Source organism: Arabidopsis thaliana (assembly GCF_000001735.4).
Source record: "Arabidopsis thaliana chromosome 1 sequence".
Lineage (NCBI taxonomy): Eukaryota > Viridiplantae > Streptophyta > Magnoliopsida > Brassicales > Brassicaceae > Arabidopsis > Arabidopsis thaliana.
The window spans coordinates 26,181,770-26,199,226 of NC_003070.9; the positions used below are offsets into that span (position 1 = coordinate 26,181,770).

General features: G+C 35.1%; 6 protein-coding genes, 1 long non-coding RNA gene and 3 other non-coding genes across 12 annotated transcripts; 5 read left to right on the forward strand and 5 right to left on the reverse strand.

Moving 5' to 3' along the window:
- Positions 1-386: 386 nt before the first annotated feature.
- Positions 387-1,777, forward strand: ZFHD1 (zinc finger homeodomain 1). The gene has a single exon (NM_105628.2). The coding sequence runs from the start codon at positions 701-703 to the stop codon at positions 1,427-1,429; it is 729 nt and encodes a 242-aa protein (NP_177118.1). The 5' UTR covers positions 387-700; the 3' UTR covers positions 1,430-1,777.
- Positions 1,717-1,915, reverse strand: AT1G09073. Its single transcript, NR_139557.1, has one exon. It is a non-coding gene; the product is annotated as an other RNA (non-coding RNA).
- A 2,706-nt stretch (positions 1,916-4,621) lies between these two features.
- Positions 4,622-4,827, reverse strand: AT1G09077. Its single transcript, NR_139558.1, has one exon. It is a non-coding gene; the product is annotated as an other RNA (long non-coding RNA).
- A 116-nt stretch (positions 4,828-4,943) lies between these two features.
- On the forward strand, positions 4,944-7,799 carry AT1G69610 (zinc finger FYVE domain protein, putative (DUF1666); the record flags this gene model as incomplete). 3 transcript variants are annotated; one of them, NM_001334416.1, is made up of 5 exons in its annotated part: positions 4,944-5,339; positions 5,424-6,289; positions 6,519-6,920; positions 7,001-7,227; positions 7,320-7,799. In NM_001334416.1, the coding sequence occupies 5 exons, from the start codon at positions 5,182-5,184 to the stop codon at positions 7,578-7,580; spliced, it is 1,914 nt and encodes a 637-aa protein (NP_001323202.1). In that variant the 3' UTR covers positions 7,581-7,799. The 3 variants fall into 3 exon arrangements, with proteins under 3 accessions (NP_001323202.1, NP_001323203.1, NP_177119.1); NM_001334417.1 differs by having other exon boundaries at positions 5,435-6,289; NM_105629.2 differs by having other exon boundaries at positions 5,185-5,339; positions 7,320-7,720.
- Positions 7,800-8,005: 206 nt separating this feature from the next.
- On the forward strand, positions 8,006-9,635 carry RPL34 (ribosomal protein L34). The gene is made up of 4 exons (NM_105630.4): positions 8,006-8,209; positions 8,308-8,387; positions 9,028-9,137; positions 9,222-9,635. Exons 1-4 carry the CDS (start codon positions 8,131-8,133, stop codon positions 9,310-9,312), a joined length of 360 nt encoding a protein of 119 aa, NP_177120.1. The 5' UTR covers positions 8,006-8,130; the 3' UTR covers positions 9,313-9,635.
- On the forward strand, positions 8,528-8,665 carry AT1G09083. The gene has a single exon (NR_139559.1). It is a non-coding gene; the product is annotated as an other RNA (small nucleolar RNA).
- AT1G09087 lies at positions 8,834-8,916 on the forward strand. The gene has a single exon (NR_139560.1). It is a non-coding gene; the product is annotated as an other RNA (small nucleolar RNA).
- A 67-nt stretch (positions 9,636-9,702) lies between the features above and the next one.
- On the reverse strand, positions 9,703-11,405 carry AT1G69630 (F-box/RNI-like superfamily protein; the record flags this gene model as incomplete). The annotated part of the gene is made up of 3 exons (NM_105631.2): positions 9,703-10,143; positions 10,244-10,384; positions 10,464-11,405. The coding sequence occupies 3 exons, from the start codon at positions 11,403-11,405 to the stop codon at positions 9,871-9,873; spliced, it is 1,356 nt and encodes a 451-aa protein (NP_177121.1). The 3' UTR covers positions 9,703-9,870.
- Positions 11,406-11,848: 443 nt separating this feature from the next.
- Positions 11,849-13,957, reverse strand: SBH1 (sphingoid base hydroxylase 1). Its single transcript, NM_105632.5, has 2 exons — positions 13,470-13,957; positions 11,849-12,718 (listed from the first exon to the last, which is right to left on the reverse strand). Exons 1-2 carry the CDS (start codon positions 13,695-13,697, stop codon positions 12,164-12,166), a joined length of 783 nt encoding a protein of 260 aa, NP_177122.2. The 5' UTR covers positions 13,698-13,957; the 3' UTR covers positions 11,849-12,163.
- A 1,771-nt stretch (positions 13,958-15,728) lies between these two features.
- AT1G69650 (TRAF-like family protein) lies at positions 15,729-17,052 on the reverse strand (the record flags this gene model as incomplete). The annotated part of the gene is made up of 6 exons (NM_105633.1): positions 15,729-15,886; positions 16,003-16,169; positions 16,254-16,438; positions 16,489-16,541; positions 16,622-16,771; positions 16,881-17,052. The coding sequence occupies 6 exons, from the start codon at positions 17,050-17,052 to the stop codon at positions 15,729-15,731; spliced, it is 885 nt and encodes a 294-aa protein (NP_177123.1).
- Positions 17,053-17,457: the final 405 nt, after the last annotated feature.

The window sequence follows — 17,457 nt, forward strand, 5'->3', positions numbered from 1 at the left end:
ATAAGAAACTGTAATATGTACAGTGGAATATGAAACTGCAGGGCAGCTGTAATTGTCCTTTAGTACGATGCATGTAATGGGCTATTGCCACGTATACACTTTGGACTCAAATCTTCCAACTAATCCCATCCTCTCCTTCGAATATATTCGATTAATTAAAATTTTATGTCACGCTCAGAAATTATTCATCTTTTTTATTTCTTTTACACAACAAGTTACCCACTGGTGAAAGTGAAAACCCATATCTTACAAATGTCCCGTAAAATCATTGCTTTCTGATAAGACCTCAGATTCAATATTTTATACAGGTTCAAAGTGTATAGTCTGTCTATATAACGTATGAATAGATATCAAAACTAGTGACTAAAATATTCAAAAAAATCTCTGTTTCACCAAAACAAGAAAAAAAAAAAGTAAAAAAGAAGTTGTGAATTTTCATTGATATACAGTGAGTGTTTTCTTTCTTTTGCTGTATGTTTTGGACGTTTGTGAGTAAGCACTTATTATTATTTTCCAAGTCCTAATTATATTTCATCACTGCCATGTTCTTTACCGATATAATTACATCATCGTCACATGCACTTACATAATTATCCTTTTTTAATAAATAAAATAAAACTACAAAACCTAATCTTCTCATTAATCACAAAAGCAAAAGATTTAAGTAAACACACTATAAAGACAGAACTAAACAAAAGCTATGGATTTGTCTTCCAAACCACAACAACAACTTCTAAACTCTCTTCCCATCGCCGGAGAACTAACTGTCACCGGAGAAATGGGTGTTTGTTACAAAGAGTGTTTGAAAAACCACGCGGCTAATCTCGGCGGCCATGCTCTCGACGGTTGCGGCGAGTTTATGCCGAGTCCCACGGCTACTTCCACCGATCCTTCTTCTCTCCGTTGCGCTGCTTGTGGCTGCCACCGTAACTTCCACCGCCGTGACCCTTCCGAGAATCTCAACTTCCTCACCGCGCCTCCGATTTCTTCTCCCTCCGGCACTGAGTCGCCGCCGTCTCGTCACGTGTCTTCTCCTGTTCCTTGCTCTTACTACACCTCAGCTCCTCCACATCACGTGATTCTCTCTCTCAGCTCCGGTTTCCCTGGACCGTCAGATCAAGATCCAACGGTGGTTAGGTCAGAGAACAGTTCAAGAGGAGCAATGAGGAAACGAACAAGAACCAAATTCACGCCGGAGCAGAAGATCAAGATGAGAGCCTTCGCAGAGAAAGCTGGTTGGAAAATCAACGGATGTGATGAAAAGTCGGTGAGAGAGTTTTGTAACGAAGTTGGGATTGAGAGAGGAGTTCTTAAAGTGTGGATGCATAACAACAAGTACTCACTTCTCAATGGCAAGATCAGAGAGATCGAACATGGCCTGTGTCTGAACACTCACAGCAATGATGGTGATGGGTCTTCATCTTCTTGAAGAAAGATTCAAGATTCGGGTTAAACCGAATTAGGATACTTTAATTTGGGAAAATATGAGCATTAACCGGTTTAAAATCATATAATAGTGTCTTTTCTCTAACATGTAATCGATCTTGATATAAATATTTATGCGGTTTGATCTTTTCTATTTTCATCACTTTGACAGAGATGTGGTCAGAGATCACAAATGGGTTTGGTAATAAATAAGTTTTTAAATCGGAGGTTGAAACGAATTTTGATAGACCATTTCTAATTATAGTAAGTGCATAAGCGCTAATTGTGATCGTAGAGATCAAAAGATTCGTTTCTTTGTTTACTTTCTGATTATTCAATGTTATCTTCTGTATTATTAGAAATAAATCTCCTGAACTTTAGAGATAGAGTAAGTAAAGTTTGCTTAATGAAGATACGACGACGTGGTTATTACGAATTGCAACAAACTATGGCGTGGCGGAATATAATTAGGTCACTGGGCGGCACATTTTTGTTGTTAATTTATATGATATGATTAAAAGTTATTAAAATGCTGGCTTATCTCTTTCCATTTAGGGATAAGCTTTGGCAACACCAATCTTGCTTATTTATCCTAATTAAGTACAATGCAGATGTTACGATTACTAAAATATCTACTATGTGCAATGATTTGGCTCTTCCCGCACCACTGATATTAAAAATTCGTTTTTTTTCTTTCATTCATCATGTATTAACGAATCATAGCGAATGCTTTATCACGTATAAATGGTCGTAAGTTCAATGCCGGAGACAAAGTATTTTACCATGTATGTACGAAGTAACGAAGCCCAAGCCTTAACAAAAGGCCGGTACGAATATCCATGCCAGATAGATCAATGTATGCAAAAGCTCTATGTAGATACGAGTAACTGCATGCAATGATTAATGATCAATATATGGTACACAAATTGTTTAACATGCATTTGGCGGATAAAATAATTTACATTATAGATCGGTATATGTGTTTATGGTTGGATGATTGAATTTTTTGTATGCTACTAATTAAGATTCCGATTGGACAATATTCCAATACCTAGCTAATATCGATTTTAGATGTTAGTGGTCCGATTAATTGATGATGTAGATATCAAATTCTTATATCAGTGGATCAAAAATATGATACACGAAGACATGTTACATAATGATGAAAAAAGTAGCAACGGATAATCCCCATACCAACAGTATGTAACATGTCTTCGTGTATCACATTTTTTAGATGATATTTCAAAAAAAAAGGTTTTTATTAGTTAGATGTTTTCTTTTGTTGGAATATGCAAAGAGGAAAGCAATGTAAAAAATTCCATTATAGCTAAAGCCCATTGTAGTTTTTGATTTTTGAGACTAGACCCAATAACACACTAAAGGACACTAATCGAACCAAGTATCTTAGGGATCCGTTAAGTCTTTCACCAACCGGAGACTTGGTCAAGTATAAGTATAACCGTTGAAGCATACCATAATCCAAGTCAAAGATCAGAATCCTTCAGTGGGGATCTTGCATCCAAAATCGATATGTATAGTCACGGTGGCAATTTTGAGCCAAGCCAGAGACGAAGCAGCTCAGGAAAACTCATCATGCTTTACTTTGGATTGGTAAGGACACTGATAAGTTGATCACCACATGGAACATCTTTATCATCTATCTAGTGTGTATTTATGTTAGATAAATGATTATCAAGAGAGGTCTTCTTGGGTTGGGAGATGTATAAGGTAGTGATTAAGATGTATATAAACACATTTAAATGAGTCAAATGGTTAAATAAGTCAATTTTTTGTTTGAAGTAAAATAAAATAAATAAGTTTCTTTTATAAAGTAAACAAAATCATTTTACCTTCTTTACAATTTATAAGATAAAACATGCACCAATCACCATTTATTAAATCTAGTTTCCATTTTACCTACATTAAAAGAGGATGGGATACGTCAGCATCAATGTCTGGTCCAAATTTATTGAGACACGTGTAGCCTTGCATCTCTATTGCACGTTGAAAATGAAACGAAAATGATAATTAATTTGCTTAACACCTAAAAGAAAAGGACTAATAAACGATCGCACTCGAAATTAAAAAGGAATTTTCAATTTCAACGTAACACGAGCATCTGCCAAATGCTCTCGTATAATAGTCAATCAATTTTGTTTTTGGACCGTGACTTGGCCATGTTTGGACGGTCGAAGACCAAAATCTCTCACGCGACTATCTACAATTCTACATGTTACCCAAACTCATTAATACACCTATAAGGCTACAAGTGTTCACCAGCAGCTACACATAACATGAAACTGCTGATATTTTTCGTTGGTCGCCCCCCCATAGGCATGTATGTCCGGGCTCGACCGTGACCCGATCATACCTTTACTTGATCTATATCTTCCAACTTTTCTAAATAGTTATGAAACGCTAATTATCTTTACTATTACAACTACTTTTTTTTTGTGATATAACTATAAATATCATTAAAAATGAAAAGTTTAGGGATTACAAAATGTAACACCTATAACTTTTTAAGTCAAAAAACAAGGCTACAAATATTTATGAAGACACCAAAGTGAAATCACCTAATCCAAAGTTGCATTAAATTTCTAAAATGCTTCATTTGTCTTCGAGGACTGATTACAGTTATGATATCTTTATCCATCAGCTCAAAAGTGGTATGGTGAGACGAGACTGTGAGATTGTGAAGAACATTATTCCACTGCTTCCAAATGTGATAAATTGTAGTTTGAGATGTTCGAACTACCCATTTAAATAATAAATAATAAATTCTTTAAAACTACTCAAATCCGAATTTTACTCGTTTAATAAATTATCCTATTTTAATAACAAATTACCATCATCATATCTCTTATTTGCATTTCACAAACATTATTTTTTAATTCTAAAATCTATATACTTTTACCAGCTTGGTATCCGATATTATCCTATTTTTGGCTTGTTCACCCAAATGTACAATCTGCAACTTTAGAAAAGAAATTAGGTTTAAAGATGATATTCATGAAAGAAAATCTCATATGTGACCAAAGAAAACAATTTAAGAAAATCTTAGATTATGACTTTAGAAAGATGATATTGTTTCTTTTCTGACAAAAAACCAAAAGAGATGATTTTATTAAATAACAGTTGAAACTCCAAGAGAAAAAGGGCAAGTGAACCAATGAATGTTTTGAAGCAAAGTGACAAATGGAGAAGAACCCGAAAAGCAATGTAAAGTTTGACTCTTGAGTTCTCCCACGTCGAACCATGTCCGTTCTCCGATAAAAAAAAAGAGTAAGTTTCATTACAGTTATTCGAATAATTTTAATTCAAATCCTAATGTATTTGATATTAATATTCATTTTTTTCCCAAGAAAACAAAAAACTTTATTCTCTTCTTCCTTTTGGACATCTTAAGCACAAGGCAAAAAAACATTCAAATCAGAAAGAAAAAAAAGAAGAGAAAAATTACAAAATTGAATGAGAAAGCGAAATGTCACATATATATAAAGAAGAGTTGTGTAAGAGTGAAATAATTTCCCATCCACAAATCTCGCACCTGATTCCATAAATTGATCAGTTTTTCTTTCTTTCTTTCAACGCATATCTAGTGACTCTGTAACACTTTCTATGTCCGAATTCGTCTTCTCCAATAGTAAGAGATTTTGACAATTTTCTTGGGGGAGAAAAAATCATAAAAACACTAATCATGTGTACCCTTGAAGACGTTTTGTGTACTATTATGTTAACGCGTTGAAATTAACGATGATGGGTATTGTTACGACGAAGACGAAGACTTATACAACTACTAACTTCGATTTCTCCAATAAAGGTTTTGGTGTTGGTGGTTTGAAACAGTTTGTGTACGGAAACACTTTCATTGTTCTCGATGCTTTCTGGGTTTCTTTCTCTAATCTCTTCAGGTAAACGTTTTTGCTTCTTCTTTATTATTCTTTGTTCTCTGTTTTTTTGAGTTCTTATTGGTTAATGGGTTTGTTTTTATTTAGAGTTAATCCAGACAAAGAGACAAGCTTGGTCTTGTTCGAGAAACAGAACACAAAAGATTCCTCTGTTTTTGGAGATCATCAAGATCAAAACCAAATTTGTGGAACACAAGACGATGATCAGATGGAAAGCTCTCTGGTTTCGATTAGCAAGAGATGCGAGTTTTATTCCGACAACAAAAGTATCGTTGGTTTTGTAGAAGAACCTAAAGCGTTTAGCTTTAAGTTTCATGAGTATTCTGCTATTACTGTTCAGGAGGAGGAGAAGAAGAAGATGGTGAGTTTCTCTGATGAAAAAACGAGTTCCATGGTTTTGGAGAAATCAGAATCAGATGGTTTTATGAAGGAACACGTGAAAGAAGAGATGTTGGTTTATGAGTTCATGAGTTGTGGTGTTTTAAAAGAGTCATTGGTTCACGAGAATCTTGTTGGTGGTGAAGACAACTTGTTTGATGATGATGATGGGTTTATAGAACTAAACCCAAGTTTACAGATTTCAAACTTTGCTTATGGAGAAGAAGAAGAAGAAGAGTTTATACACAGAGAAGAAGAGATGAAAATGGGCTTTGATGAACAAGAAGAGGTATATGATGAGTTTGATGATGGTTCAGATTCAGATGATGATGAGTTTGAGCATAGTGATGTGATTGAGAAGTTGAAAACAGAATTAAGGACTGCAAGGACAGGAGGATTGTGCACTATTCTTGAGGAATCAGAGACTCCATTACAAGAGCTGAAACCACTCAAGATTGAACCAAAACCAGATCAACACAAAGACAGAATTGCTGAAATTCACAAGGTTTACAAGAACTACGCGGTTAAAATGCGAAAACTCGATGTCATCGATTCTCAAACAATGCATTCCATCAGTAAGTCAATCTATTCTCAATTCAATTTTCAATCAATGTTCTTAGCAGACTATTACATCATTAGCAATGACGTATCTACAGAGTCTTAAATTTTTGTCTGATTCCAGCTTTTACTTTGATTGTGAGGACATATTGTTGAAGAATGTCTCTTTCCTTCTTAAATGTTTTCTCAACTACTCAAAAGTGTTAGTTGAGTATATAGTTAACATTTTTGGATTTGATTTAACAGGTTTGCTAAAGCTAAAAGATTCATCTAAACCTAGTAGAAACACTGATAAACCGCCTAAATCGTCTCTGCATCAGAATATATGGCCATTCAAGAAACATACGCTTGAATGTGACCCGAGTGAGAGACTTGTGAAAGAAGCAAGCAGAGACTTTGAGACTGTCTATGTAGGCCAAGTTTGTCTCTCGTGGGAGATGCTTCGATGGCAATACGACAAAGTCTTGGAATTTGATTCACAGGTTACTACTTATCAATACAACTTAGTAGCTGGAGAGTTTCAGTTATTCCAAGTTCTGCTTCAACGGTTTGTGGAGAATGAACCGTTTCAGAACTCCTCTAGAGTTGAGACTTACTTAAAGAACCGTCGCCATTTCCAGAATTTCCTTCAGATTCCACTTGTTAGAGGTAACAAAACATGTTTTCATTATTCTTTATAGTATATACTGAACCTTTCTTGCTAATACCATAATCTGCAAAGTTTTCAGATGACCGTTCTTCGAAGAAGAAATGTAGATATGAAGGAGAATTCGCGGTAAAGACTGAAATGTTGAGAGAGATTATCCGAGAGTCGATGAGTGTTTTCTGGGAGTTTCTTTGTGCAGACAAAGACGAGTTTACTTCAATGATGAAAGTTTCTCACCAAACTCAAGTCTCTCCACAGGATTCTTTAGACCTTGAGCTCTTGACAGATATCAGAACTCATCTCCAAAAGGTATTTAAAAACTTCAAATTCTTGCTCTCATTTTGTCAGATTACATCAATGTTTAACAATTCACTCAAGAACCTGTTCTTGGCCTAATGTAGAAAGAGAAGAAGCTAAAGGAAATACAAAGAAGCCAAAGCTGTATAGTGAAGAAGTTAAAGAAGAATGAATCAAAGAGTAGTATTGGTGTGAAGGATGAATTACTAATAGCTAAAATTGAACTGAGACTGGTTTCAAGAGTGATGTACATGTCGAAACTTACTACTGAGAAGTTACATTGGTGTCAGGAGAAACTTGAAAAGATCAGCTTCAACGGTCGGAAGATTCATATGGAACCATATTTCTCGTTGTTACCTTGTTGAGCCATCTCTGCGTATAGATTAGATCATAGATGTTGGAACAATATGGCTTCATCAGATCCAGGAAGATGTCTTTTTGTTGTTGTTCATATCTTCCTGAGAACAATAGTATATCTAATGAATGATATGTGGTAGCTTAGCGTTTTTCTTTCTCCTCTAATCACCACAACATCTGGAATCACCTCGAAGAACATTTTGAGAACTAGAAGTAAAGTTGATTAACATTTGGTACATGAACACAAATCTTCTTGAACGTTGTTGAACTAGTGATTACTGATTAATGAATAATTAAAGAAAAGACAAACGTTCGAAAGATGGGCCTTTGGGCCAAGTCATATTTGGATTATTATGTAAGCATTAACAAGCCCATAAAATGTCGTCCATTGATGATCATAAGTCAATATGTAATCTGAACCGTCCGATCTAGGGCTTTAGGTGTTGAAGTGAAAAAAGACCCTATATAAAGATAATATAGCTTATAAAGTCTCTTCTCTGCTCCGTCAAGCTGAGGAGGATAAAAACCCTAGGGTGAGTGAGACAGAGAGAAGCGAAAATGGTGCAGCGCCTTGTTTACCGATCACGACACAGTTACGCCACCAAATCCAACCAGCACAGGATCGTCAAAACTCCAGGTCTGTTCTGTTTCTTCAATCGCATATGCTGAAATTCACAAATCTGTATCCATGGATCTATAAGATTTGAAATGTATTGACGTATTGATGATTTGCAGGAGGTAAATTGACGTACCAGACCACTAAGAAGAGAGCTAGTGGACCTAAATGTCCCGTTACCGGCAAGCGTATTCAGGGTGTTAGTATTCTTCAGATTCATATTCTCTCCGATTTGAGTCTAAAGTTACATACTTTGTTTGATTTTGGATTGACCCATTTGATTGTTTTGAGGTTATTCTATTGATTGATGCAAATGTAGTAGTTTAGGTTTGGTTTGTTTGTGCTTATTGACGGTCTTGTGCTGGTTAGATGAATTCAACATCAGTAGATAACTTTATCATAAGCTAAATGTAGTGCCGCTTTGTCTTTTTCAAGTTTTCTCTGTGGAGTAAGCTTTAATCTTGGTGGCAGAAATAGGTAAATCATCTTGGAAACTTTTCACTAGGTTTAGATTTGTTTGTTTTGCCATCTTGATGGTAAATTGTATTAGTTTTAGATTCTGTATTGTATTGATTTCTTCTTGTGCTTATTGACGGTCTTGTGCTGGTTAAGATTAATCCACACCAGTACATAACTTTATCATAAGCTAAATTTAGTGCCGCCTTGTCTTTTCAAGTTTTCTCCTTTTGTATGTAAGGAATCACTTTTATACTTGGTGGCATAAATCTTCAAACATCTTGTAAATTGTTCATAGTTTGGTTTACAGTAATCTTAAAGTTGATGGAGTTGTTTCAGCCATTTTCCTTCAGCATCTAATTTATATCTCTTTGGTTGTTTAGATTCCTCACTTGAGGCCAACTGAGTACAAGAGGTCACGTTTATCAAGAAACAGGAGGACCGTGAACCGTGCTTATGGTGGGGTTTTGTCTGGTTCTGCTGTTAGGGAAAGGTTCGTTCTTGAGTTCAATTTTGTATTTGCTTTGTGCCTTTGTAACCAAAGACAAATCTTAATGGTTGTTCTTGTGTGTTACAGAATCATTCGTGCCTTCCTTGTGGAGGAGCAAAAGATTGTGAAGAAGGTTTTGAAGCTTCAGAAGGCAAAGGAAAAGGTTGCTCCCAAGTGATCTAGACCCTATTAGTTTTTATGTTTTATGGCTCTGTTCTAGCGATAGTACTGGTTGCAGAGAAAAACATTGTGTACTCATCAAAAAATTTAAGCTTTTTTGTATTGGTTTTGGATCTTTGGCTCTGTCTACAATTCGTTTCGGTTTTCGTTTCTTGTTCATGTTGAGTTCACATTTCACGTTTTCAATTCTTACCCCCGAAACTTCCTATTGGTTACAAATGATTTATACTCTTTTTTTCTCTTTTGAGCCTAAAACTTTAACTTCTGCAATATTTGTTACATGAGTGATTATCTATAATAGATGGTTGTGCAAATTTCTTTGGCCTCGTTTATTTTAACCCCCACCAAATTTAGTAGCGTTCTTTCTTAACATCTCCCAAAGCATATCTTTGCCACGATGGAGTGATACTGATTGATTTGTGCCAAAAACATGATTCGTTTACGAACTTAAGCACTTCAATATCATCACAAACTAAAAGAAAACAGAGAATTCGTATTAACTAAGTACTTAGAGACAACAACCTTGTACGTTTATTGGTGATGACTACGAGGATCATCAGAGAACGACAACTTTGGATGATGTAGAGAGTCTTGGAATGGCAAGGAGTTCTTTTAGGATGACAGAATCTTCTTTCTTCACGGAATCATCCAAGCATAGGGTCAGTTTCTTGAGGATGGTTGAATTCTCAAGTAAGTAACTCACTAGTTTCATCTCCATCGCCTCTCCTTTCAATGGCCTTTCTATCTTAACATACTCGAGAGATGATAGGAAACGCCTAGGTCCCGGCAAAATAATATTTTCTCCCTTCTCCTGATAACTAGCAGATTTCTGCATATACCGAGTGAAAGAAACACAAGTTCAAGATATGATAAACTTTCACCATTTTGCATCTTAATAAGAATTTCATGGTTCAATAGACAATACTCACCACGACAAGAGTTTTTAGATTCGGGCAGCTCTCAAGAAAGATTGGCAACATTTCCCACATGTAGCCGTAAAACTCAACACACAAGACAGATAGGTTACGGAATAAGGGTAGTCGTTCACATCTTGAGAAATCATAGATAACCTGTAAGGAAAAAAAAAAGTATCAGGAAAGAATAAAGTTACACATTCAATCAAATAGCAAATTCAACATTGTAGTGTACCTCAAGAGTACTCGAAAAAATGATCATATCTTTAATAGTAGAGATGCCGAGGAGAAAATTACGTATCATAGTTCTCTTTGGTAGATCATCTGGATTAAACTTATTCACGGAACTCAAGTTAAACACAATATCGATATCCGCTTTGACAAGCTTACCGGGTTTATTAAGTATAAAACTTGCAACTCGATGATCACTTAGCCTCAAATACTCAAGCTTGGGAGCATCAATTGAAACAACAAGATCTTCAACCACACCCTCATCACTATCCGCAACATGAGTGAACCTCAACAGAGACTGAGACCGCACACGTAAAACTTCAATCTCATCACAAAAAGACCTCTCAATAGTCAAGCTTTCAAGAACCGGGCATTTCGTAATCAGCGTTTCTAACCCCATATCGTCAGCAAACTTAGTTATAATCAGATCCATAACTTTGAGTGAAGGTAAAGAAACAAACTCGGGACTAGCCAAAGTTAATCCACAAAGCTTTAAAGATACCAAACTCTCACAAGTGTAAATGCTTGAAGGTAACTGAACCTCCCAACTCCCATACGAATCATCCAAAACATCGATATGTTGAACTTTACGCGTGACGATAGTGTTGATCCAACGTCCGATAAGAAAAATGTCAGGGTCATACTCGTCATCACAATCATACTTCAAGATAAATTTTTGTAAGAATGATTCACTGTTGAAATCGAGAAAGCTATCAACAAAACTCAAGAATGTGTTGAACTCTTGGAAATCAGTATTGTCTAGGTCTAAACCAGGTACGTGTTTCCAGAGATTTCTCCATCTACGGGATAAAACACTAGTCTTAACAACATCTTTTGTGGGAAGATTCAAGAGTACCTCACATAGCAAACAATCTGGTAATTTGCTTATCCAATCAACTTCATCAGATCCTTTCGCACGAACATGTTTCTCTCTATCTTCATCCATGAAAAGAAAAAAAATATCGAATCGATAAGAAACCCTCAAAAACTTAAGAGAGTATCGAATCGACAGTTGTACAAGAAAAAAACGAGTCTACAGTTAATACGACATCGTTTTATAGTATAAATCGCATTGTATTTGTATAACGGGCCTTATGGGCTTTAGAGAAATAAGAACATAAAAGAAAACGCATTATAATTTGAAACGATGAGTTTGATGAAGAGATCATGTAAACATGTAGTTGTTGAACAACTTTGAGATCTGATGTGGTTGTGTTTCTTGTGGGACAAGCAAAAGGCTTCGCAGGTACTGTTTTATTTAGTCTAGACACTACTAACGAGTAGCAAAGAATTGCTCCATGTGGTAATCAAACATCTGGAGGATTATTAAATCTGTAATATTTCATCTTGCACTACAATACTTCTAAGAATATCCAATACTAAAATGTGAATGTGAAGAAATTATAAAACAAAATCAACACAAAATCTTTCAAGAATGGCCTCGTAGATGGATAGATTATAAAAAAAACATGTTTGTTGTAGTAATATTACATGCAAAACAAAAACCGAAAGTAGAACAACAACTCAATAATGTTTATATACAAATCTCAAACTCCAAGCTAAATTCGCTCTTGAGAAGAAACGCAAAACGCAAAAAAACCAGTTCTGTTTCTGATTTTAAAACTACACCTCCAATAACACAAAGTATCATCCATTTCTCCAACCTCAGGGCAGATACATAACATATATCCAAACTCCAAAATCTTAATCGTCTTTGAATTCTTTAGTCGGGCGAGCTTCGAATCCTCCATCTTCTCTTTTCTCAAGCGAGTAAGGCATGTAAGTTCCAAGAATCCGATCCCACATGACAAAGAAAGGCTGAGAGAAATTGTATTTGGTTCCATAGAGCTGATGATGGATATCGTGGTAAGCCGAGTTGTTCTTGAAGACCATATGGAATAAGTTTCCAGGTAGCCAGAGACCGCAATGGTCGTCCACGGTTTTGATCGTGGCGAAAGAGAAGAAGAAGATGGAAGTTCTTGGAGACATACCAGAGACTAGGAAAGATAAGGCGCCTCCAATTGTATCCAAGAGAAGACCTTCCACTGGATGGTTGTATAAAGCTCCATATGCATAAGGGACGATAAGACGGTGGTGTTGAGAGTGGATATGTTTGTATAAGAACTTGTTCTGATGCATATATCGATGCATGAAGTATTGCCATGTGTCGAGGACTATCATGGCAGTCACAAACTGTCTTGCTAGGACCAAGAAGGAAAACTGTTGCGCTTTGTCTGCTTCGGCATCACTTCCCGTCACCTGTATAGACAATGAAGAAGCATATTAGAAGAAGGTTAAAAGCAAAAACTAGTACAAACAGAAAAGAAGATATTCCATGATATTGATGAGTCAATTCTATCAGCGGCATGTCTAAGCAAATCCATACATTACAAGTACTCAGGATCAGACGAATTCAAACCAAGAACCGATGATGCCGCTTCATTCCAGTTCAACAAAAGAACCGATGATGTAGTCATTCCAGTTCAACAAAACAACATTCCAGTTCAACAAAAGAACTTGCTTAAGCTTAAAGATCACAATTAGCAAGGTTTACTATGTTTGTTGGTTTTCTCATCAGATAAGCTGATAAGAACCAGTCCTCTCTGAATCTAACACAAGTAAGGAACAGAGGACCAACGGAGCCTAAGATAGAGTCCTTGGTTGAATTCTAGAGCAGCCTAATAAGGTCTGCCAAGTCTAAACCCTATTGCCAAATCACAGAACAATCCCTATTGATACTTTCCTCTAAAGCTCTTAACTATTGTTAGAACAGTCAATATATGATCCAACTTTAAGATCATTAATACATAACCCATTTCTCTTTATGGGTCGAAAGACAACATCAACCCAAAAAGTTAACCTTTTTAAAAACAAAAATCTTAACCATCCAATTCCACACATAAAAAGTCAGCGTCAGATATCAAAATTCCCCAATATGTTTTACCTAACTTTTCACTTCAATTTCACAAAAGCAAAACAACTCAAAAATGGGAAAAGAGAAAAACGGTACCGTGAACAAAAGGATAGCGACAACAGCTTGAACAACCTGTTGAACAAGAACACCTTTCACAACAGAAGATTTCGATACAAGATTCTTCTCTTCTTCTTCAACCTTTGAATGCAATCTATAACTCTCTAAAGAGGAGAGCGCTACATAAATCCCAGAATACAACCAGTACACCACAATCGGAGCAACAGTACCCAACAATTCATCCGATACAGCAAAACCCATCATCATTCCTAAATCTCAGCTTCTTCAGATCCTCTTCATCAACCAAAACGCAAATGATGCAAAAAGGATAGATTATTTTCACAGGAAAACTTCCAAAGTTTTGATCTTTATTCTTCAATTGGGGAAATTTGATTATTGAAACGATGATTGGGGATTGTTTTAGGGTTTGGGCGTTGTTGAGTTGACAAATCAACGATGAAGAAAGAAACAAAACAAAGGACGATACTTGCGTTTTGGTCTGAGAGACAGACGTGGCTGAACTGTACTCATTGAAAAGAAAAAAGAAAAAAATATCTAATTATCCAGTGTGGTTAGATCTACAGTGAGTTATCTACGTGGCGGAATCTCGATCGTATATACTTTTGATGTGATTTTTAACGGTTGATTCGCTAAGAAGAATCTCGTACTTACCGTGTTTGATTATTATTACTGTTAGCGATGGCGTGATTGGTTGTTTTGTTCCTCGTTTTAGTTTCATGTCGTCTTTGAAACGACGCCGTATAAGTTTAAACATATGTGACGAATGTATAAAATTCATCTTTACTAGCTCTCATAATTAATGAATTAATCAAAAAAAAAATCAGTATCCGAAGTTTTACTACCGATAATACTAATTGAATGAAGGCAATCTCTTATATTTTATGTTTCTATAAAATAGAAGAGATTCTTAACCATGAGAGATAAATGGTTAAGAATGATAGATAACTAGATATTATGAGAAATTTTTAGATAAAACCTTTTCAAGAAACTCATTTTCGATATAGGAAATAAAACCATTGTCAATAAACATTGGAAAATAGATTGGGAGATTATGGAAAATCAGTTTTTTTTTTTGTCTCTTATAAAATAGGGTGATTTGCAGATATAGCATTTTTTTACTAAATAATTAACTAACTAACACCATAAATTTGTAAATGTAATAAATAACCTTCAAGGGGTGTGAAAAGACATCACTGTCCTGATGTTACGTTTGTCAGCGAGGAAGGAAAATGTTTAGTGTGAGGTGACGTGGCTTTATTATTAGTGTTGAGGTGAGAAAAGAAATCAGGTGGTAGGAGAGAAGTTCCTTTTTCTCTTTCTTTTTTCTTTACCCCTTCCCAATTATAATTCATATTATCTAATCTTTAAAAAATTAATTCAAGTTCATGATATATCAATTAAAAGTTGTATAGTTTTCTACATATATCATGACTTAAATTTTTTAAAACAGACACAAAATAATTTAGATGTGAATAGTGTTGTCAATGAATAACATAACGTTCTATATAGATACACAATATTTTTTTATGGAAAGATATTAAACCCTAAGGGATAATATATAGGGAACCCAAGGGTTTAAATCTAAACCAATAATTAAATCACTTAACATCCTTAATCAAAACAAATAATTCATTTTAAAACGTATATAAAACAAAGTATACGTAAATAGTATATTTACAAATAGAATAGTATCTCTCAAATTGCAACAACAAAACTCAATTTCATCACCAAGACACCAAGCGCAACAACGAAAGTCGATTCCCTGAATCCAAATTGTGTTCCTCCCTCTGTAATTCGAAACCCCCAAATCAAATCTCACCCAAAAGTAATTAAGAGACTCTGATTTGAAAACAAAAACAAGTAACAATGTAGGTGTAAGGACTTTACTGGGGAGAAAGAGAGAGGGGGAGGGAAAAAGAAAGAGAGAGAAAGAGAGAGGGGGAGAGAGAGAAAGAGAGAAAGGAGAGAGAACGGAAGATAGAGGTACACATAAAGAAAGATGAGAGAAATAGATAGAGGGGTAAACTTGGAATTAATATACAAAATATAGAGGATATCATTTTTTTTTTTTTGATGTTAGTTCCTTAATTATAAATTTTTTGTTGGTTAGTTTTGCCAATTCCCCTATAAAATAGAATTAATAGAAAACCAGCTGAGAACATGAATGAAAAAAAAAAAAAAACTGGTCCAAGACATAGCATTGTGTCTTAGTAATCTACTGGTTCCTATTCTACTCATGTAGAAGTAAATTAATAAGTAAACAAAACAAAAAAGAGTTTAGATAATGGTAGAGAATTTGGTCGCGGAAACAACTTCAAATTCGGCCTCAATCATCAACGTGTCTTCTTTGTCCAAGTAAGTCTTCCGAATTTTATCTAAGGAAAGAAATTTACACCAACCGTAACCAAAGTTTGATCCCTTGTGCCAGTAGTTCACTGCAAGAACAAAAAATGTGAAACAGTTATAATGAGAGTAATTAATATCTCAGTTTGTATATCGAAAGATTATAAAAAGTAATAAGATAATAATGCAACTGTCTTTTAGTAATTACATCGGCTTGCCACGTGATTGGATCCAAGCGGGTTTAGAATTCGCACAACTACTTGCGTGAAAATCTTCTCATCTGGTTTTAGTGTTTCATTATCAGCTAAATAAAGAAACACGGATAAATATTTGCCTTTTGCTCTAGAGTTGCCCTTCGGAAACAGCTTTAGAACCCTACAAAAGATAAAATTACGAACATTCATACACACATGTCTATAGAGATACATTTTTGTTAACGATTTTTATATAGATACTCACCATTCCCTTCCTCCTATTGAAAATCTGTTTGGTTTGGAACACTCATTTTCTTTCCACTGAGAAAAGTTCTTAACACTCCAAGTGACCTTGGGATAAGAGAGTTTCTCATCATGAAAAGAGAGGATTTCCCAATTGGTAAGAGGTGGAGCAACAATGACATCAACACCAAACTCACATTCATTACCCTCGAATAGGTATCCATTTTGCGGTTAATGAATGTTTCATATGGAAAAACTTTTGGCAATCCCCACACCATTTTAAGTGCATCGAACCGCTTTATTTCAACATCTGAAAGATATATAAGATACATCCATTACTGATTTTAAATGTGAATTTATAGAAAGAGAAGCATGAGATGTATACTTCACCTTTAGTAAAGTACTTGTTTTGTTTCTTGTTGTAGACAAAGAAGCGGAGTTCCGCAAACACTTCAGTTGGTGGTTTGGATTCCATCAAGCTTGAGCTGTCTAATTCCACGTACATCGAAATAAATCCACTTCCATTGTCCTTTACGTTCCCTTTCGGATATATGATCAATCTCCTGTTTTTTTTTTAAAACAACATATTGCATTGGCTATATAAGATATAATGATTAATGCTAAACCCTGAAAATACAATTATCCATACCAGTTATATCACCAGAGGAGAAAAGACGAGATTGGTATTTATGACCAGAGAAGGAAGTAGTTTTCTCAAGTTGGGAGAAGTTGTGAATCTTGAGAGAATAAGAAGAAGGAGGATGATCTCTCCAGTTTTTCTTGATAGTAGAAGAAACTGGTGCTGAGCATGATGCACCCATCTTATTCTACCCAACACAATGCAAGTCTTAAAAGTTAAAACTATGATTGATTAATGTATAAATAGGATTCTTGGGGTGTCAAGATAAACTATTAGGGTTTTATAAAAATTATCGCTTAACAAAAAAAACAAAATACATTTTATAGGGGGAGAGGAAAATAAAGAGAGATTTACGTCTAAATACTTGTAAACGCATCAGATTATTTGGCATAAGTATTTCATTTCTTGGAGAAGATTTTTAATTTGTTGGTAAAGTACATATCTTTTATAGATAACTTTACACCAGATTTCATCAGTTGTAAATAACCCATTTTTTCTCTAAGAAGATTTTCATAAATTTTGTGATATTAACCTTTAATATTAAAAAACGTAAAACATGCGAGAAAAAAATTATGATCATGAATAA

Bases quoted from the DNA above. Each gene is read 5' to 3' on its own strand.
- ZFHD1 (NM_105628.2), top strand. From the start codon at position 701: ATGGATTTGTCTTCCAAACCACAACAACAACTTCTAAACTCTCTTCCC.
- RPL34 (NM_105630.4), top strand. From the start codon at position 8,131: ATGGTGCAGCGCCTTGTTTACCGATCACGACACAGTTACGCCACCAAA. The intron at 8,210-8,307 runs GTCTGTTCTGTT...GATGATTTGCAG, and splicing joins CAGGATCGTCAAAACTCCAG to GAGGTAAATTGACGTACCAG. The intron at 8,388-9,027 runs GTTAGTATTCTT...TTGGTTGTTTAG, and splicing joins CCGGCAAGCGTATTCAGGGT to ATTCCTCACTTGAGGCCAAC.
- SBH1 (NM_105632.5), bottom strand. From the start codon at position 13,697: ATGATGATGGGTTTTGCTGTATCGGATGAATTGTTGGGTACTGTTGCT. The intron at 12,719-13,469 runs GTACCGTTTTTC...TTGTCTATACAG, and splicing joins TCGCTATCCTTTTGTTCACG to GTGACGGGAAGTGATGCCGA.